General features: G+C 39.2%; 1 protein-coding gene across 2 annotated transcripts; it reads left to right on the plus strand.

Annotated features, from left to right (window-relative positions):
- The first annotated feature begins 358 nt into the window (after window positions 1–358).
- On the plus strand, window positions 359–23,061 carry ric8a (RIC8 guanine nucleotide exchange factor A). Of its 2 annotated transcripts, XM_063479034.1 has the most exons (15): window positions 360–594; window positions 6,145–6,192; window positions 6,518–6,535; window positions 9,566–9,779; window positions 11,736–11,887; window positions 11,992–12,072; window positions 12,651–12,750; window positions 13,070–13,257; window positions 13,384–13,478; window positions 13,583–13,733; window positions 14,035–14,130; window positions 14,226–14,370; window positions 16,689–16,833; window positions 18,323–18,442; window positions 20,039–23,061. In XM_063479034.1, exons 1-15 carry the CDS (start codon window positions 502–504, stop codon window positions 20,178–20,180), a joined length of 1,788 nt encoding a protein of 595 aa, XP_063335104.1. In that variant the 5' UTR covers window positions 360–501; the 3' UTR covers window positions 20,181–23,061. The 2 variants fall into 2 exon arrangements, with proteins under 2 accessions (XP_063335105.1, XP_063335104.1); XM_063479035.1 differs by lacking the exon at window positions 6,518–6,535 and having other exon boundaries at window positions 359–594.
- The last annotated feature ends 2,067 nt before the right edge of the window (window positions 23,062–25,128 follow it).

Consider the following 25,128-nt stretch of genomic DNA (forward strand, 5'->3'; position numbering starts at 1 on the left):
ATTTGATGAAAGAATAGTTACTGAAAGATGTTTCAGTCTCACCGACCCGCATTTCTCTAACGTGTGCCGCACTTCAAAGTTTCACTTCAAGCTGAAGGCTCTGCCTCCAATACTGCTTTTAGAAACTCTGATGAACACCACAAGCAGCCCGCAGCCTGAGAGAGGAGCGTTCTTTTACAGTCGTTAGACTTACACCATGCATATATAGTGATGTCTAATGTTGCCCTTAACGTTTCTTGTGATCCACGTCCTCACTTGTCTTTTCCATTTACAAAAAATTAATCATAAATTTTATTTCTCCCGTCTTTTCTTGGGACTCTAAACGCAGCACTTGGCTGGCACAAATCCCCGTTCGCTAATCGCTTCTCATCAGATCGTCGGGATTCAGACGTCATGCTTTCATCCGTCAGAGGTAACGGAGCATAACGTGAATCCGCAGTCCGGGGAACAAACATACAGACATCCTCATCATCCTCATCAGCAGCAGCAGCTAGCTCAGTGATGATGAACATGGATTTAAGTGCCGTTATAGAGGAGATGGAGACGGGCGACCAAGACTCGGCTCTGACGGCTTTACAGAGCTACAACAAGCAGGTAAACACCAGCCCTGCAACATCGGGAGGAATCAGTGCGTTGTAGAACAGCTGTTTGAGTTTATGAAATGCTTTCCATTCAGATGATGATCCTGAAATAATTGCCAAATCAGAACTGTTTTCAAAAGTAGAACCTTTAATGTATTAAATGGGGTTTAAAGCTGCATTGTACACCTTATAAATAGCCTATATGATATTGTGTATTGAGCCACCCCTTCTTCTTCTTCATGTTTTGCTTTCACGGAGCCAGATTTCCTCGTAATTTTAAAGGGATATTAAGCAACAGTTCTCAAGGCTTTCTCTGGGTCTTTCAAAGTTCTTCTTTGGAATTCGCTGCTTTTCACTCATTTTCAGCCCAGTCCTTGTACCTGACAGATTTTTGACCTGACAGCAATGTGTTTTTGATGGTTAAGCAACTGAGCACTGACCTATGAGTCATTCAAGCTTAAAAAAAACATCTAACTTAAGGGATGAACTAGTACTGTGTCTGGAATAAATGAGAACTTAAAGATCCAAATATAAATTGTATCACTGGTAACTTTGTTACAAATAGCCTGTTGCAAAAACACACTCCCGTTTCTTTAGCTGATTCTATAAACATGACACATACCTGAGAGATGCATCTGACCCTTGATCCATCTACTGTTTACCAAAGAAATGGTCTCAGTGGAAGGGTGGCTGTCAACAACGCATTCTTACACCAAACTACACAAAAACTGGACTGAAAATCAGTAGCAACAGGTCTTATTGAGTGATGAATCCAAAGTAGATATCTTTGGTTCAAAACATTGCCAGTGTGTATGGAGGATGTCAGGAGAGAGCTGCAACAAAGGTACAGTGAGTGTCTATAGTCACTGGTAAAATATGGAGGAGGCATGTCATGGTTTCGGGCTGATTTCAGCCAGTGGTGCTGGGGATCTTGTCAAAATTCATTTACGAATTCATTTATGAATGCAATAAAAAGAGTGCCATCAGATTTGGATCCACAGTGCAATAGCATCTGGAAAGTGTGCGATAGTGGCTTAATTTTTCACTTTTTCAATGATAAAGTGAATATGCTGACAATGCAGTAAAGGCATACCTGGATAGAAGACACACTGAAATGCCGTCATAAATTCCACTGGATGTGGATTGGCCTCCCCAGAGCCTGGACCTCAACATTATTCAAGTATTGTGGGATCTGCTGTTGGTGCTGGGAAATTGGTAGAATCACCCATATCATAAATTACCCAAATGACTTAATAAATAATACATGAATATTAGATAGGATAAAACATGCTTTATTTATCCCAAAGTTGAGACATTCATTGCACCAAAATAATAATTTCATTAATAATAATGATGTGGCATAAGTTGACAGTAAGTGTAATTTATTTAGCTGCCTATTAATTCCCTCTTTACTCTTTGAACTTCTGTGGTAGTTTAGTTCCAAGTTTTATTATGTGATCACCAACATGCAAAGAGTTGAGCCTGACACAGTTTGAATTGCAGGCAAGTCAGTTTCATAATGTGGTAGAAAATCAGACAGAAATGTAAAAAGAAAAGAGAGAAATATTTGTTGAAAATAATTATTTTTAATTAATGTGAGCCACTGATCATAAAAATAGAAATGGGAAATGCAAGTTAGTTTTGTCACAAATATCTACATCCATTGCATCCATTTTCTGCCACTGATCCAGGTTTGTGTCACTAGGCCAGCAGTCTAAGAAAAAAAGCCCAGACGTCCCTCTCCTCAGCCAGCCACAGTTTATCCAGGGGGACACCAAAGCCTTCCTTAGCCAGTCAAGGCATATAATCTCTCCAGAATTTCCAGGGCCTTTGTTCTGAGATTAAATCCTCATTTCTTGCCGAATCTGACATGTACATATCTCGTAACTCAAGCCAGCTAGAGAGGTTTCTTTATTTCACTGTGCTCTTTCAGTTTTTCTAACATGTGTGATTTCCTTGTAACTCTGATACACCTTGGAAAGGAGTCAGTGTCAGGACACTGAAGAGTAATGGGAAAGAGCGCTGTGGGAGTTTTTAAATTAATGTAATTAATGGATTCATCGCTTAGATACAGAGAAAAAAAGAGGACAGAGAAGCAGAAGTGGTTACTCGAAGATAATGAGATCATGTTTAAGATCAGTGCTGAGGTACATCCAGTAAAATGTCAAAGATTTCAGCTGCAATGTTTAGTGATATTACAGATATTTTATTTCTATTTTAAATTCAAGCTTATCATATGTATATATATATATATATATATATATATATATACTACTTCCCAGCTTAAACCATAAGCTTACTCTAAGACTGATGATATTAATTCATATTCTATCTATAAATCTCAGGATTATTATTACTTTTTAGATTAGTTATTTTAGGTAACTACTTTGTACTCTACGTACATTATTAAGTTAGAGTTCTGGTAATGTTAGTTTCTAAGACAGGGGTAGGGAACTCCAGGCCTCGAGAGCCGGTGTCCTGCAGGTTTTAGATATCACCCTGGGTCAACACAACTAAATCAAATGATTAGTTCATTACCAGGCCTCTGAAGAACTTCAAGACATGTTGATCAGGTAATTTAGCCATTTAAATCAGCTGTGTTGGATCAAGTACAAATCTAAAACCTGCAGGACACCGGCTCTCGAGGCCTGGAGTTCCCTACCCCTGTTCTAAGATATAGTGTTTTGTTAGTCTCTAATTGTATGGAAACACAAAAATAGTACAACAAGCTAAAGGACCTAAAGTACATATAGTCATAGCTCAGTGTGTACTGTCAGTGTAATTAATTTATAACATAGCTTTTCCAAACATCCTAGTTTTTATTTGGCATGCTTACATTATTTTACTTTGCACATTGATCAATCCCAGCCCATTCTTCTTTGGCAAATCTGTCAGGCTCTCCAGATTTGATGGTCTGTTGGCATGGTCTTTGGTCTTCAGGTCACCCCACTGATTTTTCAATGGGATTGGACTGAACAGGTGGACTGATTCATATATAGCGCTTTTCTATTCTCCCAGAGCACTCGGTGCTTTACACAACATGCCTTATTCACCCATTCACACCTATCAGTAGATGACCCACTCTACCTCCTGAGCTACAGCCATTCTGATTTACCACTGAGGGCTTGAATTCCTGAGTCAATGTTCACTTTGGTCTTCTGGAGATTGTTCTTCACCAAGAGTGATGCTGGAAGATAAAACAATGACCCAGAACCAATTTTGCTGCTGAATACTTCTTTCAAAATCTTCAAATATCCTTCTTTCTTCATGATTCCTTCTGCCTTCGTAACATTCCCAGGTCCAGACGAACTGATGCATCCCCAAAGAATGATACTTCCACCACTACGTGTTCTTTGGGTTGTACACCTCACCCTTACCTTTATGGCCAAAGAGCTCTACTTTAGTCTCATCTGACCAAAAGGCACACCTTCAGATGCATAGTCTTTCTCCAGGTTGTCCTTAGCATACATCAGTCTGGCTTGAAGTTGACACTTCTGCAGAGGTGGAGTTTTTCTTAGTTTGCAGTCTCACAGTCCGTTCCTGTGATGGTCTAGTGATCGTCTTCTTTGATACTACAATTCATGATTTTGGTCAATCACTCACCAGTGCTTTGAAAGTTGTTCTGTGGTTTTTAAAAAACATCTCTCACTAGTTTTGTTTCCAGAGTCTTTGAAATCTTTTGCTTCCTACCTCTGCAAAACTTGCTCTGTACTGTGCAGCTCTCTTTAAATTTCTTTATGATACTTGTCAGTCCAGTTCTTTATCCTTGGAAATACTGTAATAACTTTGTATATCTATCTCCTGCTGTTTGAGCGTCAACAAGTATACACTAATTTCTTTTGTTTTTGGCACAATGGTTGCAAACGTTCAAACCCTAGCTGAAGTTTTTAGATAACCCTCAGTTTTAACTTGATTTTATTAATTTTGAGCATTACAAAGTTCAAGCACATCATGTGTATATGTGTGTGTGTGTATATATGTGTGTATATACACACACATATTTATATATATATATATATACTCATATATATGCAGACTACAGTGGCTTCCAGCTTGATGTCAGCTCTCTTGATGTCAGCCAGCTGAAGCTAACCACACTGTCACAAACACAAGAGTATCAGTGTTACCATGTAACTGAGCTTGGTGTCTATTCAGGTCAGTTAATGTTAGAAATGATAGTTGAAACTACATGTTATATGTATATGAAGTCACATGAGTTTTGTTACATTCTGCAAACCCCAGGTGCACCATGCTTCATGGCTTCCTCAGCACGGAGACTGTGTAGGAGTTAATCTCAAAGGCAATAGGATTAGATTTTCTTATACACAAATAGAGTTAGCTACAGGCCAGTTAAATCCTACTTCACCAAAGAGCTCGTACAGATCAGAAGCTTAGTGGTTGTTACAGGACACTGCCATATTCTTAGTTGTAGACTGGAGTTAGTCTGCTCTAGTTTATCCAGCCTTCTGGGAGTTGCGGGAATTTGCATTAACATAAATATTAGTAGGGGCACATTAATGAAATAATGGGTATAACTTATGTTTATTTTCCTTAAGTCAGAACTCGGTATTTGAATTAAGTGAATGATGTGGATTAATTTTTAGTAAATGGTCAGACTACTTCAGCATGTGTGATGGACATGTTTCTTTTGATGTCAGCATCAAAAGACAGCTACAGTGAGGCTCAGCTTATCTGTTACTGAGGCTATTTGTATATAAACTAACAACATCTGAAAAAATCCAGACAACAAATCAATAGAAAGGACCTTTGTAACTTTGTAACTGAAGACGCTTCTTTGATGAGAGGTGTCTTTACAAACTGAAGTCGATCTGCCTATTTTTTTCAAGCATTTAAGACTACCATGACCTGAATGACTGAGGAGCTACACAGAGATATGACACACTGGAGAGATGTCTTTTGGAAGGCTTATGCATGCAATAATGTTCTGCATGCATTGATGGATGGATGATAGCATGCTGTTCTTGTAATTTGAAGCCTATCTTCAATTAAAATATCTAAGACAAAATATGATTACTAACGTTAGAAAACTCTCATACAGAAAACATTGTTCATTAAGATTCAGATAATGAAACAATCCAGAGGTTCAGTCAGAGTTCCTTTATAATACACCGGGGACTGGCTTTCTCAGGTGTGCTGAAATTGGGTCAGCTCCACCTACTAGATACCTGAAAGAAACAAGCAACAAGAAAACAAGGCCAGCACACTGGCTGTCACATATTTCAAATGATGTGATGTGGATCATTTTTACTTCTTTGTTTTTTCTTTTGTATTATGATTATTCGGTTCATTTCTGTTGATATATTGCCAGTTCAAAACAAAAGTTAACTCAAGTCACTTTACATTGCAAGATCAAGACTAAACAATATTAGAAGACCCTAAGACATATCTTCTTAGTTGTCGCTGAGAGATGTACATAGGAGAATGGATGGCTTGATTACTGCAAACACAACTACTTATTGGTACAAATAACGTAACATAAACCTGTCTGCTTCTTCTATCCACTGACTCCCTTTTTTGTGCTTTGTACTTCTCTTTTCTTCAGATGAACCAGTGCTTTACATTCAACAGGGATGAGCAGAAGGACAGAGAGGTATTTATAACATTTCCTATTTATACACATAGGGCAAATAATTAATTGATCCCCTGCTGAATTGATAAGTTTGTTCATCTGGATCGAAATACTTCAGCTTGTCCTTTTCAGTCTGTTTACATTTTTTTATGTTCTGAGCTTTGTTCTTCTGTGTAATTCAGTTTCATCTGAAAAAAATTGGCTAAGGATATAAAATAACACTGTGCTGTTTTTGGTTAATATTTGTCCCTTTCCATTAAAATTAAACGACCATAAAACTGACTAATCATTTCTTTGGATGTACCAACATGCTTTATGCTTTCCTTTGTATACTCGCCTGTTTTAGGAAGGAAAGTTACAAAAGGTATGAATAACCAATGAACACCATGTTGTGCTTTTCCATTAGAAACCTAGAACCCACAGTTTATCTTCAACTTGTGACTCTTTCTGGATGGGGTCCTGTTAAGAATTCATTATAGGATATAAATAATTCATGAGATGAAAATGACAGTGGGAGTGATTTACCTCTCAGGGATTGCCAAATGCTTGTAAGGATCTGTGTGTTTAACCAGAGGAAAAGTAATGATCTGCTCTTAAATGGCAGTGATTGGCCAGCTGTGAATAGATTACATCCCAGAATTGTGAAGTTGATAGGGTCGCTCTTGTTACGTCAGTTGAAGGTTCATAAACACTGGCCTAACAAAATGCTGTCAGATTTGGACAGTATTCACTGCTCTTTGATTTCTCAAGGTAACTGTGACTGAAGTCATTGTGTTTCATCTATGATCTGTACACACTGTTTGCTGGTGTCGGGGAGGCTGAGGGAGTTGGAGCTTGTTTCAGTGTTCAAAAGACAGGGAGAGCTGGAGATTCAGTCAAAGTGGCTTTATAATGCAAGGGGACTGGCCTTCTCAGGTGTGCTGCATCTAAAATTGGGTCAGCTCCACCTACCCACTGGCTGTCACAATGTACCTGTGACAGCCCACTAGCTGTCACAGGTACATTACTGAAGGGGCATACACTTTGTGTCCAAACCAGTATGTACGATGTAATAAATATTTCCAGAATTATTTGCCAGACAAGATATGCTAAAATGCTAAATGTTATTTTCTATAGATTGTTTGCCAAAGTTACAAAGAAACATATTCTTGTTTGTTTGCTGCTCTTCACAGGAACAATACATTAGTGCTTCCACCATACTGTTTCAGGAGAGCCAGACCTCATAATATGTACGTGTATATACACAGGTCTATACACAATTTTAATAAAACTTTTAATTTGAAATGTAGTTTAGTTTATTACAAGTTCTTCAGCTGTTCCTCAGCTGGATCCATGATACCATATACCAATATATAAGGTAAGCAACTTGTTGTAAAACACTTACAAATGAGTAATATGTCAAAAAAACAACAACAAAACACCCAAACCCTGATGGTATTACTCCATCATTTAAGCCAGTTTACCTTCCTGTCAAATGAGAGCTGCAGACTAGTCACACACTGTTAGTGTTTTTTTCCATCTCTGACTCGACTACTTAACACAATAACACCTACAGCACATACAGAAATAAATACAAACAAAATCCAAGTGGAAGGCTTACAGTCTGTTATTTTAGCATAGCAGTAATTTTTAAGGTACAAACATGCCAGATTCATTTTTCAACCCTGAAGGCTGCTGTTTCCTCAGCTCACACACGTCTGGTGAAAATTTGTTGGAAATTTCTTACACGTACTGAACTATTTATAACAGAATTCTTGGGAATGGGGATTTTTGTCTGTCTGTCAAATAAATCTGTCTGGCAATTAATATTAAGATTACTGGCACTAGTGCTCAACAGGGGATGAATCACATGGCCTTTTCCCTGCAGTAAGCTCAGGATAAACAGAATAGGAAATGGAAAACCAGCTCTTATAGATTGATTATGTTGTAAAATGAATAGTTAAATGTTTACCTGTTCTAACATTTCCTTAACGTTATATTAGAATACTCGAGTAAGTGATGTATTATATAATGTTGGAGTAAATCCAGGATAAACTGTGGGTTTTTGTCAGTAGATGTAAACACACTTAATCAGTTCAAAGGTTTAAAGAAAACTATAAATAGGTGTGAGATCACAATGGCAATAGTTTAATGGAATCCAATGGGAATTCTGAAATGAAGACATTTGATTTATTCATTTGCTTGAACACTAATTATGCTGGCATATTAGTTTTGATTCTAAGAAGATATTCTGATGATACATAACACAAGAACAAAAACTACTGAGAAAGAAGCAGTTCTGAAGATTAGAAAAAAGAAATCTGGTTTATCATTAAGTATATTGCTGCAAATTCATTCATGGCCTAAACCTCATACAGTTTATTCAGTGGTGATGAAAGTCAATCTTTGAACTGATTACGGTGAATAGCTGAATGAAGCTAGAACATCAGAACATTTATTGATTAGTTTTATTGAGATTTTTTATCTAATACACCTGCAATTCATTCAGAAAGCAGTAAATATCTAAAAATCTACTTAAACAAACCAATATTTCTGCATTTAGCAGCTTTATCATTTAAAAAAGCATCTGAAAATGTTTTTAAACAGTATGATTTAGATTCTGTTTGAGAAAATACTTATGTGTCTGGTTTTGGAAACCACACTTCGTTTTCCAAAGTGTTTTCCTCTCTGATAAATAGAAGAACAGCTTTATTCCTATAAAAGGAAGAATTTCATCCAGTAGGAAACAGACCCAAACAGGAACTGTAGTTGATTGTTAAGGTGGAAGAGAAAGGTGAGTTTGTTCAGTGCTAAAGGGCTTTTTATCAAGGAAACACCTTGACATTAGACCGTTATCATTAGCACTGCAAATACTTTGTCACTATCAGTAAGACTGCTGTTTAGTATGTAGTGTTTTTCATGTTTCAGTTTTCAATGTACAGTTTCATCTGTTGTGTTACCTCTCCTCAGTAAGAAACAGCAATCATTTGTTCACCACTGGCTGTAGGTCGAACTCACTGATCTGTTATTTTCTGTAACACATTTCACTTTGTTGGCAGTCTTAAGACGCTCATGATTTCATTACAATTAGTCAGAAAATGATCTTAAAAACAGTAGTGGTATACTGCAAATGGATCAAAAATCAGTTCTAACATTGCCTGACTTGAAATGTGTGATGGACATTCATTCAGACTGAGGTCAGAAGCTGCAGATATAGCTGTCAGATTTGGTGTTTCATTTTTCAACAGTTTAAAATGTAAATCTGCCTAGTTAAATAAATGTATGTGTCTATTTGCACAAGAAAGGAAGGTGTACTCTGTTGATGAAGATCAATGGCCTACAGTCTAACACAATTTCTGTTCTGTTTTTCCTGTTCCTCCATGAATATATATATATATGTATATGTGCAACGCAGCATCTGGGGGAGTTAGTGCTTGGTTTCCTGGACCGGGAGTTGCAGCCTTCCTGTCTGCTGGCCTGTCTGGAAACGGTTCGAATCCTGTCCAGAGATAAAAATTGCCTGGATCCATTCACCAACCAATTCGCCATGTCCACTCTTGCCCGCTATGCTAGCATTGCTGTGGACAGTGCTACCACACCTGCCCACAGCCAGTCAGTGGATGGCCAAGGTAATTAATATTGCTAGGTATCAATCCTTTTTTTTGCATCATCTTTCCAGAGCAAGAAAGGATTGTATTTTAGGTTTTGAGAATTCAAAGATGTAATTCCAAATATATTGTTATGAAGACTTGTTTTGATTTTGAAGATCTAACAGTTAAATTCCATTTTCACTCTCAGTTCCATCAATTCAGAAACATAGACTTTACTTAGGAAACCTACGTAGGTATGATAACTACTGTTCCTGAATTAGCTTTTTGTGACAGTTCTGTCAAGGCTCTCATCCTTGTTGCTTGCATATTCTACCACCCTTTTTTGCCATCAACTTTCCATGAATATGCTTCAATACAGACAGTCTATGAACAGACAGACCCTCTGTAGCTTAGGGGCCTCAGTCACACAAGAGGACAAATAGATTGGCACCTCTGTGCAACCACGAAAAACTGATGGTTAGTGAGTCAATTTTTTTGCGATTGCACAGGTTACCCGGTGGGAGGCAATGTGTCTCAGTTTGACTCAGACTGACTGCAATCATTCTCAGACAGATTGGAAAAGGTCTGCAAGTAATCTCCATCTAATTAGAAACAGCAGAGAAATTGTCAACAGGTTGCAATCAGTCAGAGTCAGTCTGCACTCATGAGCAACTTGTCTGCTCCATCATTATTTTCTCCAAGTGAGGATACAATGTAGAAGCCCCACATTGAGCAGAGCAGGTTCAGCTCTCAGGCACTCACAATCAAATGCAACAGTACAGTTTAACATGGCAGAATTAGATCCCCCAGCCATGTAGCCTTATTTGGTGAGCTGTACCACTTCCAGATTGTGATGTGAAAGAATCTAAAAACTCAGGAGGGTTAAAGACAGAAATAATAGTTAATTAATAGTTAACTAGTTGTTTAGTACATGCGTAAGAAAACGACATGCAGGATGTGCAGAGTGTTGATGAGGAGACACTAAAATGCAGATATTAAGAGGCAGGATAACAAAAGGTTAGGTGTTTATTAGGCCATTTATACTGTTTAACTAGTAATTTACTCAACTATTATTGTAAACTGAATGTCTGATTTTCATGAGCTATCCCAGCTCATGAAAATCAGAGGTCATGGGACCCATCCCAGCTGGCACAGTGCGAGCTTTTTGAATTAAATAATAAAAACAAACTTTTTCATCATATTTGAATTTTTTGAGATGTATTTTATTGAGATGCATTATGTACAAAAGAAATCCAGTTCTTTGTCCCCTAAACATTGTATACTGTCACGGTTAGCAGGGCAAACCGTGTGGAATTATTAAAGGACCCAAGATGCAGGCAGTGAGGGAGCTTTATTAATGGAGAGTGAACATACAAGAAGGCGAGGGTGCCGAAAACAGAACTGAGAAAACCTAAACTGGGAAAACTAAGCAAAAATAAACCTTGAAACAGAGATGCATGCAGGAAGACACAGAAAATGATGCAGGATGACGCAGGGAAAGAACACAGAATGACAGATGGAGATTACGCAGACAAACCAGCAACGCAAATGAGAAAACACAGGGGGCTTAAATACACACAGGGCAGTCAGGGAATGGGAAACAGGAGGGAGACATAGCTGGGAGTAATTGGACATAACGAGACAAGGGGAAGCGAAACTACAAACACTGACGAGAGACACAGACCTACAAAATAAAACAAGAACTCACACATGCAAAGACACAGACTAAGAAACACGGACTTGACACAGAGGAATACACAGGCAGAAATGACTAAACACTAAACTGAGGAAGAACAGAAACAAAAGCCAAAGAGCTAGAAAACCAGAACCAATATACATCACAATAATAGAAAACACAAAACGCTGGGTCAAAAGACCCATGACATATACTTTATAATCTTTCTCCTCCGTCAATAAACATCATGGATTAGCTGAAGGGAGTTTATGTTGTTGGCAGACCAAGCTAAACAAAATTGCAAATCTTTCTTTTCTTAGAAGAGGATGCGGGAGGAGACGAGGAAGAGACGGGACAATGTAGTAAAGTGCTGAAGGAATCTTCCCCTGCTTCAGAAAATCCTGACCAGGAAGTGATTGTTGAGGCACTCAAGTCCATCTGCAACATCCTGCTGCACAATGAGACAGGACAGGTCAGTCTGCTGTGCCTTGCATTCCTCAGATTAACACATTTTATTTGGTTGGTGATAATCTATAAAATCTGACTGATGGATTTCTGTCATTGGGTTGATGTCAGATGGTAGCAGCAGATCTGCAGCTGATTAAAGGTGTGGCAGAGAGATTGAAACAGTGTCATGATCCTACTTGGAACTATGAGGTATGACCATTACTCAGACAGCTGTTTAATGTGAGAGTTTCCAAATGTAGAATTATTTGTTGTGTTCACTGTAGAGTCAAACAAAAATGGCAGCACTGGGAATCAAAGAAAAAACACAGCACCATGAAGACACTATCAGAATAAACAGGAAGTAGCTAACAAGGGCCATGTTACGCCAACATAGACTTAATGGGAAATACAGGGAAAGCAGAGGTAACCTGAAGCTCCAGGAATCAAAACAAACAATCAGTGCAAAACCTGGAATACAAAAGCACAATAAGTAAAATGAAGCTTGAAGGCAAACTGAGGAAAGACACAGAGAAGCTCTAAAGCAGAGACTTAAAACATCAAGACCAAACCAGAATAATCATGATAAGTCAAAATTTAGTCTCTGAACACAATCTCTGGGTCAGAGACCAAGCACGATGACAATTGTAATGTAAATGTTTCTTTATTGCGTTTTTAAAGGAGTACTATAGCTGGCAGATGTAGTTTTTGAAGCGTATTTGTTACTGAATATTTGCTAGAATGCAACATATGCATTCTAGCTGATTTCAAAATAAGGTTTCTCTTCCCAGGTACGTTTCTTTGACTTGCGCCTAACCTTCCTGCTGACTGCCCTAAGAGTGGATGTCAGGGCACAGCTGGCTCAGGAGCTTCATGGTGTCAGCCTTCTAGGTGATTTGTTAGCTTTTTCAAGGATGTTGTGTGATTGGTTTAGCTTTGTTTGTTTCTTTGTTGTATGGATGAATATGGAAAAAAAATATGAGAGGTGGACCTTAGCCCAAAAGATGGAGTCAGATCTGAAGCTGACTAAAGTTCAAAAACCCATTCATTTTATTTTCATTTCATTTAAAAAAAAGGTAAAAAAACAAAACAAAACCCAAACAAACATTATCAGAAAAGCATCCAGATGAAGTAAATTTTGTAAAGACATGGTACAATTAAGCAAACCTAAAGAACCTGTTGATAACTTGTGTCTTGTCTGTAATTCAAGGAAACCACTTGGAAGCCACACTGGGTCTATGCTGCTCAGGGACCCTGGAGACAGCAAGAGCGGGTTTTGAAGGCATCCCGACTGAAGAGCTGCCCCCACTGAGCCGGCAGCAGACAGAACTAGCTATGGAGATACTGAAAATACTATTCAACATCACGTTTGACATAAACAGACGCAAAGTTGATGAGGTAACGAAGCAAATTATATTAATTAGGAGAGATTCACAAGATTTAAACATTTTGTTGTAAATTCAAAGAAAGATGAGAGTTCTCTTCATGACTGGTGAACAACTTGTGTCTGGTGTATATGTGAAGGAAGAGGCAGCTGTGTACAGACATTTGGGAGCCATACTGAGGCACTGTCTAATGAGCCATGCTGATGGAGAGGAGCGGACTGAAGAGTTTCACAGGTAACACAACAGTCTGATTCTCTGTTCTCTGGTTACTTGATTTATATAGTCATTGCTCCCCTGTGACGCCACGCCCTTCATTCCTTTGCCCTTTCTTTTTTCAGCCATACTGTGAATTTACTAGGTAACCTCCCTCTGCCTTGTTTGGATGTATTATTGATGCCCAAGGTGCAGCAAGGTTCCATTGAATATATGGGTGTCAACATGGATGCTGTGAACATGCTGCTAAAATTCATGGAGAAAAGACTTGACCGGGTAAGATGAGCCACAAGTGCATGCTGTTGGTGGTTCATTACCTCTAAACAGGTAATATGAAATAAAAGGTGAGGTGCACTAAAGTATATCTAACATAAATTCATAAAAAATTGCTTTGTTGTTGACAAAGGCATGTTTACTACAAACCAGGCTGAGCGTGTCTCATTTGCTGCCCTCAGATCCACTTGTAGATCATTACATTTGAAAAGTCTCAAACCGGTTGTTTAAAATGTGCTCTAATAATCCACATTTTAGCTGCTTTCCTACAACTGACAAGTTTGCTTGTCTGTCTGTCTCAAAGGGTCATAAGCTGAAGGAGACCCTTCTTCCATCACTGAACTTGTTGACCGAGAGTGCCCGTATCCACAGAGAGACCAGGAAGTTCCTCAGGTCAAAAGTCAGTTATTCATCTTACAGAGATTATCTCTGAACATTTTAGCTATTGTGGTTGCTCTTATATGTTTATATGTTTATGTGTGGGTTGTGTTTTAGGTGCTGCCACCACTACGTGATGTGAAAAACAGGCCAGAGGTGGGCAGCACGCTGAGGAATAAAATGGTCCGCCTTATGACCCACATTGACACTGACGTCAAGGACTGTGCGGCTGAATTCCTCTTTGTTCTCTGCAAAGAAAGTGGTGAGAGAGAGTGATACAAACTCACTTTTTTGATGAGAGGGAAGCAATCACTAAGGTACACAGGTGATGTTAAAGTCACTCCACCTTCTCTCCAGAAAAAAATAAGTTCACATTGAACCTTTAAAACCACAAATTCCTGAGTAGCTCCTCCTGAATACTGTTGTGAGTGTATTGGGTCATTTCATCTAAAATTAGTCAAATATGAGAAAAAAATTCAGTAAACTTTTTGTTGTGCACTAACTTTAGCAAATCTTTGATGATCAACATGTTCTGTCATGATAACCAAGAATGCATCAAAGCAAGTTTTCCCGTGAGCATGTTAAGCTTGTATATTTAATATAAATTAATATAATTGGAAGAGTCATAGCCCGTCTGTGTTTTCACAGAGGATATGTGCAACAAGACAACTTTTTGCAGAGATCTGCCATGGCAAAAGTATATACATGTAACTGTAATGATTAAACACCTTGCAGCAAGAACTAGCTTGCAACAAACATAATGTGATCATATCCTGACTACACAGAAACTCTTTGAAAGGTCCAGCTGAGCCGGCAACATTACTGACAACAGAGAAGGTTTATGGAACTTTTTAAACTAGACCATCCCTGGAAACAGCTGTTTCAGTTCATCAAATCAAGCTGAAACCCACCAGGTTGTCTGCAAAGAAAATAAAACTACCTTCAACATCGTGAATACGTTAACAACTATGAGTTAATGCTAGTCAGTACCCAACAGTGTTGGCATCTTATAATATTTCTAGATGTTAAGAACAAAGTCTTTGTTAAACAGTATTTTTTTGCTAAATTTTCAACAATAGAAAGGACAGTTGAATTCCATCTGATGGAAACAGTGGAAACAGACAGAACGAGTACCCGACACTAACTAAATTTAAAAGATTCTCAAACAAAGGACTGAAGGCTCCAAATAGCTGTACATAAAAATGTTATATTGGAAGATTCTTTTAATACAGAGTAATCACAATTCAAGGATTCAAGGAGCTTTATTGTCATTCGCATCACATGTTTACATGAGGTGGAACAAAATGATGTACACACGGTCCTAGAGCGAAAAGAAACAGAATAACGAAGAAACAGAATTTTTAAAAAAGTAATAAATAAGTAGTTGTTTTTTTTAAACAAAACAGAATAACAAGTAATAGAATAACACAATAAATAATATGATAAATAGAGTGCAACAACCTGAGTACCAGTATGGAGTATGGATATAGAATATAGGTATAAATACTTTAGCAGCAAAAGGGCATGATGACCAGCATTGATAAAATGACAGTGTCAGTAAGTGTCAGTAGTGATTAAGGTGCTACAATATCAGTTCTTGTCCATTTATGCATTGAGAAGTCTCACAGCATCTGGAATGAAGCTGTTTCTCAGTCTGGTGGTTTTGCATTTAATGCTCCTCAGCCTCCTGCCTGAGGGGGGCGGGACGAAGAGTGTGTGTGCTGGGTGAGTGGGGTCCTTCATGATACAGGTGGTCCTCTTCCTGCATCTGGAGGTGTGTATGTCTGTGATGGTTGGGAGGTTGCCTCCGACAACTCTCTGTGCAGCCTTCACCACCCTCTGTAGCACCCTACATTTCTCAATTAAAAGAAATGTAGGTAAAGGGAGACCTTCCATATTGCATAGTGTGTTTCACCCAGTAAGATTATAAATCGTCTGAGGTATGAGACTGAGGCTGAGGGAGAACCCAAGTGCACTTCAGCTTGAGGTGGTGAACAGATAGCCAGACATCCTCTTTCAGGATTCACTTTTTCACTCAGGGCCAAGTGGGTCTGGATTTTTTTTTTCACCCTTAATTATAAACACCTTCATTTCGAAACTGCATTTTGTGTTTCCTTGTCTTGTCTTTGTCTGCTATTTAAATTTGTTTGATGATCTGAAACATTTAAATGTAACAAACATACGGGAAAACAGGAAGGGGGCAAACATTTTTCGCACTGTTGTAAATATATAAAAAGTTTTGTTTCTAAAGACTTGGACATTTTTAGGTGTAAAATTGATTTGGTTGCGGTTTTTAGTAGAAACTAAAGTTCATCCATAAAAATGTCACGTAGCTATTTCCTGTACTTATGAAGTTATGAGAATTCATAAATGCTGGAAAAATTAAGGTGACTTAAAAAGAGCCAACTTGAACCTGCTCCAATAGTTTTTATAGTATGAAGCATCTCTTCACTGGATATGCTTAGACAAAAAATATCAGCTTATTTTGAGGTCGTCAGGTGCATAAATGATCCTAATTTCATTGCTCTTTTTATTGTGTTAGAATGCTGCCATTTTAACAGTAATATGCTCTCTTTCAAGTTTCAAGGTTCATTAAGTATACTGGATACGGTAATGCTGCAGGCCTGCTGGCTGCCAGAGGACTGCTTAGAGGAGGTAAAGACCCTGGAATCTACTCCGAGGATGAGGACTCTGAGACAGAAGAGTACAGAGAGGCCAAAGCCCAGTCAGTACCAACAGAACACTATGTCAGCTCCTTATCAAAATTTCTACTCTGCATTTTTTAACAACTTAAGGAGGATCATAAGTTGTAGCTGGAAATCGAAGGGGGGGTATTGAATGTTGTCAGCGTGTGGGCATCACGGGGTGTATGCACACAGGGAATTCTGGAGGAAGTTGGATGAAGTGGTAGAGAGTGTCCCACGGGAGGGAGAGAGCAGTGATTAGAGCAGACTTCATTGGACATGCAGGTGAAGGGAACAGAATGTAGCTAGGCAACACCAGATTGTGGTCTGTAGTCTGTAGGATGACTATGAAATCAAGAAGAGGAAGTATGTGAAGAGAGAGGCGAGGATTAAATGATGGAAGCTGAATAAGGAAGAATATTACATAGAGTTCAGTGAAGAGTTGAAGCAGGCTCTGGGTGGTAGGGAAGAGTTATCAAATAACTGGGAAAGGACTGCTGTAGTGATGAGAGAAAGTGCCAAGGATGTATTTGGTGTATCCTATGGCCAGAAAAGAGGACAATGAGACTTTGTGTTGGAATGAGGAAGTACAGGAAAGTATTCAAAGGAAGAGGTTGGCAAAGAAAAAGCGGTATAGTCAGGGAAGTGACGAAAGTAAACAGGACATAAGATGAAATATATTTACAACTAAGTGATGACTATGAGTGGTGACTAGTGTTTGATGTGGCTGAGGATGTATAGGGATGTATGTATGTATCATTTATAATATGTTATAATATGGTGTTTGGTAAAGGTATAATACAAAACAAATGAAGAATAGAATAGGACAGAATAGCTTTTTAGTGATATTGTACATCCATCCATCCATCCATCTTCTTCCGCTTTATCCGGGGCCGGGTCGCAGGGGCAGCAGCCTAAGCAGAGAAGCCCAGACCTCCCTCTCCCCAGCCACCTCCTCTAGCTTGTCCGGGGGAATACCAAGGCTGGATCATCTTTGGCTGCTGGTTTAGTCAATATTGTTTGGAGAGAGATAAACCCTGCAGCTTCAGAATCTAGCGCAAAAAGGACGTAAACACAAAGCGTCCACCGACGCTTCAAAATCAGTGAGCTGTCGGCTTTCAGCCCCGACGGCGTGTCCGTGTCCGCGTACGTGCCGTCATGTGAGAAAGGCGACATCTCACTGATTCGGATGCGTTGGGTCCGCGTTTTGCGTTTACGTCTTTGTGCAGAATCTGTGTACCTGCTCTCATTTACTGTTTTAGCTGTTTGGTGGTTGTAGAAATCTTGTGAGGTTTAACCTGAGATTCTGGCGTTTCGGGCAAAATAAATTTATATTTTAAAATCGATTCAGGATTTTAATGAATCAATATCACGTTATCCAAGCCAGAATCGATTTTAATCGATAAATCGATAATCAAAACCCACCCCTACCTCAGCTGAATTCTTTTTACATCTTTGTTTGTTTGTTTGTTTGTTTGTTATGCACATTTAGCTTTTTTTTTAAGAAAATATATTTCTGTTTCCCTGCAGAATAAACCCAATAACAGGAGTTGTAGAAGAGGAGCAGCCCAATCCCATGGAAGGAATGACAGAAGAGCAAAAGGAATATGAAGCCATGAAATTGGTCCACATGTTTGACAAACTGTCAAGGTCAATAAAAGCACACACAGTCACACAAGTAACCTGCACTGGTCAAGTTGTTGTCTTCAACAGAAGCCTTTAATGCTATGGTGTAATATGTAAAAGTTCAGCTCTCAAATGCCTAAAAAGTACCAGGTTAATGTAATATATTTGGTTGAGATGAACACTTATATCTAAAATATGATTGTTGGGAATATTTTGCAGTAATCATTATCAGTAATTAATACCATCACAGTGAAATAAGTGTGAACATGTCACCGATTTTCTAAGTAAATATTTTACTAAAGGTGCTATTGACGTGAAATTTGCACCAGATGTTGGTAAAAACTCATCCACTTCACACAGGCAAAGAAACCAAACCATAGATGTCCATCAATTAAATTATGTGTGATAATGAGAAATGACACACGGAAAAAGTATTAAACACATGAAGAAAAGGACGTGCAAAAAGGCATAGAAAGTCATGACACCAGCTGAAATCTATCAGTAATTTGAAAGCAATCCTGCCACTTAGTTCAAATTAGTCCCAACTGATGGCTTATAAAAATGCCTCACTGGTTTATCATGATGGATAAACCAGTGAGCTCTTTCAAGACCTTTGCAACCTTATTGTTGTGAAACATACTGATGACACTGGATACAGAAGAATTTCTAAGGTTCCAGTGAGCACTGCTGGTGCCAACATCGGGAAGTGGAAAGAACATCATTTTACCATAATCAGCCAGGTGTTCCCCACAAGATTTCAGACAGAGGCATGAAAACAATTATCAGAAGAGTTGTTCAAGAGCCAAGGAGCACTTGTGGAGAGCTACAGAAAGACCCGGAATCAGCAGGTACAATTGTTTCGGAGAAAACAATAAGTAATGCACTCAACTGCCATGGCCTGTATGCACGCTCACCATGTAAGACTCCGCAGCTGAAGGGAAAGCATGTTGAAGTGCAGAAGAACATTTAGACAAGGCTGTTTAATACTGGGACAAATTTGAACTCTTTGGATGCCATAATACACACCATATCTGGAGGGCATAAAGCACTGCAGATAACAGTGAAGTTTGAAGGTGGGAACAACATTGTGTAGCACTGGCACGCTTCATATAATTGAATCAAGGATAAATGGAAAAATGTACCAAGACATTCTTGATAAAAAAAACATCTTCCAGGATGATGAAGATGATGAAGGGCAGATGTTTCAGCAAGACAAAGATCCCAAACACTCAGCCAAGGAAACTTTCAATTTGCTTCAGAGAAAGGGAGAAAAAAACTGCTAGAAATGCCTGAATCCAATTGAAGATCTATGGAAAGAACTAAAGCTCAGAGTTTATAGAAGGGGCCCACAGAACCTTCAGGATTTAAAGACTGTTTGTGTGGAAGAATGGGCCAAAATCACACCTGAGCAATACAGATGACTAGTTGCTCCACACTTGAAGATGTTATCATCATCAAAGGCTTTTGAACAGATTAAATAAATTTTAGGAAACGTGTTGAATACTTTTTCCATATCCATAGCACCTTTAGAAATATATTTACTTAGAAAACTGGCAATGTTTTCAGTGCTTAGTTTACCCACTGTATATATTTATTTCTGTTATAATACTTCTCCTGCAGAAACCGTTTAATACAGCCCATGCAGCTCGGTATGGATGGGACAATGACAGAGATGACTACAGAGGATCTCCATAAACTGGCCAGCAAGCCATTGCTCCAGTCAGAAGACCCTCCTAATTTAGACAGTGAGGATGAAAACTGAAGAAGGAAACAAATTCCATCCATGACAATCCTAAAAAAATCTGTGTCACTATTTAAGCGATTCATATATCATAAGTATAATTTTGTTGCATTTTACCCATTTTAATTGGAGAGGAAAGAAAATGTTAATTTGTTTAGTAAATGTCAAAAACACAGCTTGGCATAACTGGTACACAAGAAGCCACTTAAATGATCATAAACTCAACTACAGAATTCAGATAATTTTACAAGGATTATTATTTTAATAGGAAGTTTATAGTTTTTTCATCCAAGATATTTATGTTCAATAAAATATAAAAATGTAATTACTAGGTTGTGTTATGAAGCACTTAACTGGCAACAAGTGGAAGAGAAAATTCCTTAAACACTTATATAAGGGAAAGATGTCAGGGGACAGTAGCTAGCCAGCATCAGATGGTAGTTTGTAGTATGGCTTTGGGCATGATCAACAGGAAGTGAGTGAAGTCAGGGGAGAGGTTTAGGTGGTGGAAGCTGAAGAAGGAAGAATGATGTGCAGTGTTCAAGGCTGAGTTGATACAGGTGGTAGGGAGTGTTGCTAGTTGACTGGGAAAGCACAGCTGTAGTGGTGAGGGAAACTGGCAGAAGGGTATTTGGAGAGATTGAGTTAGAAAAGATATGCAGCAGGTTTGGGTGAGTAAGGATAGTGATGGAAATGTAATGAAGAGAATGTGTTCAGGAAGGAGAAGCTCATCAATGAAGAAAATGAGAGACAAAGGACTGAAGTCAGTTGGTGAATCAGGAAGTGTAAAGGATTAGAAAGGAGGAAGGAAAGGGCAGCTATGAAGAGGATGAAGCATAGAAAGGCAGATGGTCCAGATAACATACCTGTGGAGGTTTGGAGATGTCAGGGAGAGAGGGCAGTGGACTGTTTAACACAATCCTGGATAGTGGTAGGATGCCTGAGGGATGGACAAGTAGCATACAAGTCCTGATTCCAATAACAAGAGTAATGTGCAGAGCTGTCCTAAGTACAGATTGGTAAAGTTGATGCCACCATACCATGAAAATATGGAAAAGAGTTGTTGAAGCTAGGCTGAGAGGAGATGTGGCAGCAAGGACCAGTACAGCTTCATACAGAGAGCACTACAGATGCAATATTTTATTTCTTTAGAGTTTTAATGGAGAAGTATAGAGCAGGTAAGATGGAGCTGCACTGTGTGTTTGTGGATCTGAAGAAAGCATAAGACGCAGTGTGAAGAGGCACACAGGAGTGGTAGGGAAGGTGTGCAGTATTAGTGTAAGATGGGTTCAAGGTGGGGATTGCATTAGGGATCTACAGTCCACAGAGGCCAGGCAGCAGTCTCTGTGGACTATGACATTATGAGAGAACGGAGAGCAGATGGAAGATAACCTGGAGAGGTGGAGGTATGCTCTGGAGAGGAGAATGAGTGAGAGAGAGAGAGAGAGAGTGAGAGATTGTGAGGGAGACAAGTGATCCTGCAAGGAGCAGAGGTACGATAGGTAAATGAGTTTAAGTAATTGGGATAAACACCCCACAGTGTATGAGAGGTGAAGAAGAGAGTCAAGGCAGGGTGGAGTGAGTGGAAATGAGTGTCAGGGGTGATTTGTGAGAGACACATGGCAGCAAGAGAGCAAGGTTTAGACGGTAAGGAGACCTCTTATGATATATGACTTGTAGAGGGTGGCACCTACTTAAAAAAAGCAGGATGTGCAGCTGTTGGGTTTTTCATTATCAGTGACCAGCATGGACAAGATCAGAAAAGAAGACATCAGAGGGACAGCTTAGGTTGAGCTTTTGGAAACAAAGTAGGCTGAGATGGTGTCAGAGATGTTAAGGAGGAGAGTAGATATATTGGACAAAGGATGTATAATATGCTGCTGCCAGGCAGGAGGAAAAGACAGAGAGGAGAATCATGGATGTAGTGAGGGAGGACATGCAGAAGGTTGGTGTGACAGAGGAGGATACTAAGTGAGAAGGAGGCAGATGGCGACTGTGACGACGTCAAAGTAGAGGAGCAGAGAAAAAGAAGAAATATGTGGGAAGGATATGAAATGAGGAATGATTGGATTCAAGTTATATGTAGGTTTTGCTGTTTTATGTTTTTTAGGGATCAAATTTTTTTAGGATACAATATTTATCTTAGTCGGCTCCTAAATATCAAAGAATGATCTTCCTATATCTGGGTTCCACATTGTGACTGTTGTTTACAGGGCACAGGGTAATTATTTTTTGAGTAGGCCTTTCTTACAGGACACGACATACTATCTGCAGTCTCATTCCCATCCACTGCTGACTTTCCCTGAGCCTGGCTCTGCTAGAACCTCTACATGTACAAAGGGTCCGTGATTTGTTGTAATTGATTTGTTGACGTTGTGAGGTCTCCTAAAAGTGCAAAGAATTTGATATAAACTCAAAAGTATCACATATTTTCCAGAACCTCCATCCCAGTTAGTGCTACTCATGACAATCAAGAGACCTGTTGCAGAAAAACTGTCTTCATAATTAAAACTAGTCTCTCTTATTTGAAGTTGAACATTGTAGGAGAATTTTACAGAACGCTCTTGCTCTTTGTGAGGACACGATGTATCAGTTTTTTCTTTAGAGCAGTAGAATAGCAATGTATGAAAGTAAAAGAGCAGCTGTTCAATTTTTGATGGTGGACTCAGCTATATTTTTGAAAAAATCTGAATGACTTTTAGATGCCCATTCTTTTTAATAATGTCCTCCAGATATTTTATTTTTAGACTTGAAATGAACTGCAGACATCATCCTATCAATTAAAGGCGAAATATTCTAATGCAGAGTGTAGTCTGAAACACTATATGTATACTCCTTTCTATTGTTCTTGTTTAGTTGATAATTTTATCGTGGACTGCAAACTACATTAAATGTGTTTAAATGAGCAAAAGTTCTCACATCTTCATTCTCTTGTGGTTATTGTAATAATTTCAAGTAAAAAGAGGGAGGAGATAATTGAATTGACCACTCAAGAAGATGGTGGAAGGGCTGCAAAGAGAGGGTGCAGATGATGCTGGGTGCCAACCTGGATGTATGTCTTCATGTGTTAGGCTCAAGCATGGAGAGGCTCTGTGTGCTATACACAGTATAAAAATGTATGATTTCATCCAGGGTTCATCGTAAGTAACAAACAACACAACCAGTCTTTGTTCACTGTCAAGCAAACACTGATGTGCTGCTGATGTTTTTCTTTTATTTCTTCAGATGTTTTTGTTGCTTTTGTTCCAACAGCTACAGATGAGGACAGAATTATTAGTTGCACTATGAAAATTTCAAAAGTATTTCCCAAGAGCTGTTAAACAGAGCAAGGTATTTGTAACACAGCTTTTCCAAAGGTCTTATAATGGATGCTTACAGTAGTTTAGAAACAAAACTGCCAGGGTCAAAATTATTAGCCCTCCTGATGCTAATAGTCAGTTGTGTATTGTTTCTGCTGGATAACAGTCATTTGTTGTATTTCTCAGCAAGTCTCACATGTCACTTGATCAATCCCGGCCCACTCTTCTTTGACAAATCGCCTCCAGGTTTGATGGTCCCCTGGCATGAACCTTGGTCTTCAGTTCACCCGACAGATTTTTTTAATAGGGTTCAAATCAGGACTTTGTGCAAGCCAGTCAATAATTCACTTTTTCAGATCGTTCTTCATCAGGAGGGATGCATGTTTTAAGTTTTCATCATGCTGGCAGATAAAGTGATGACCCAGAACCAGTTTTGTTGCTGACTGCTTGAGGTGCTTTTTCAAATCTTCACATATCCTTCTTTCTTCATTAGCCCTTCTGCCTTCATAAGATTCCCAGTTCCAGATGAATCAGAATCAGAATACTTTATTGATCCTTAGGGGAAATTATTTTTCGTTACAGTGCTCCATTATAAACAAACATTAACAGAGACAGACAATACACAAACTAAGAATAGCACAATATATACAGGCATATATATACATAAAAGTCACTTATTAATAAATAGCTGAAAAAGAACATGTGCAAGAAGGGTGTAGCTGTTGCAGTAAACAGTGTGTTAAGTGGATGAGTTGTACAGGGAGATGGCCACAGGCAGGAATGATTTCCTGTGTCGTTCAGTGGTGCTTTTCGGTAATCTCAGTCTTTCACTGAACGTGCTCCTGTGACTGACCAGCATGTCATGGAGTGGGTGGGAGGTGTTATCCAACACTGTCTTTATCTTGGACAGCATCCGCCTCTCCAACACTACCTTGAGGGAGTCCACCTCCATCCCCACAACATTACTGGCCTTACGAATCAGTTTATCTAGTCTGTTGGCATCTGCGACCCTCAGCCTGCTCCCCCAGCATGCAACAGCATAGAGGATCGCACTGGTCACAGCAGACTCATAGAAAATCCTGAGCATTTTCTGGCAGATGTTGAAGGACCTCAGTCGCCTCAAAAAATAGAGACGACTCTGGCCCTTTCTGTAAAGTGCTGTGGTGTTTGTAGCCCAGTTTATTGTCAATGTGGACTCCAAGGTATTTATAGTGCTCCACAATGTCAACACTGACCCCCTGGATTGAAACAGGGGTCAAGTGTTTCCTGGTCTTCCTGAAGTCCACGATCAATTCCTTTGTCTTTGCCACGTTGAGCTGCAGATGATTCTGCTCACACCACGTGACAAAGGAGTCGACCACAGCCCGGTACTCTGTCTCATCATCCCTGCTGATACATCCAACCACCGCGGAGTCATCAGAAAACTTCTGAAGATGGCAGGTCTCTGTGCAGTGGCTTGAAGAGGAAGGGGGAGAGGACAGTCCCTTGTGGTGCCCCTGTGTTGCTGATCACCTTATCAGACACACACTGTGGGAGACGTACATATTGTGGTCTTCCTGTCAGGTAATCAACAATCCAGGACACCAGAGAAGCATCCACCTGCATCGCTGTTAACTTATCACCCAGGAGGGTCGGCCTGATGGTGTTGAAAGCACTGGAAAAGTCAAAAA

The sequence above is a fragment of the Pelmatolapia mariae genome, linkage group LG7 (genome assembly GCF_036321145.2).
Source record: "Pelmatolapia mariae isolate MD_Pm_ZW linkage group LG7, Pm_UMD_F_2, whole genome shotgun sequence".
Lineage (NCBI taxonomy): Eukaryota > Metazoa > Chordata > Actinopteri > Cichliformes > Cichlidae > Pelmatolapia > Pelmatolapia mariae.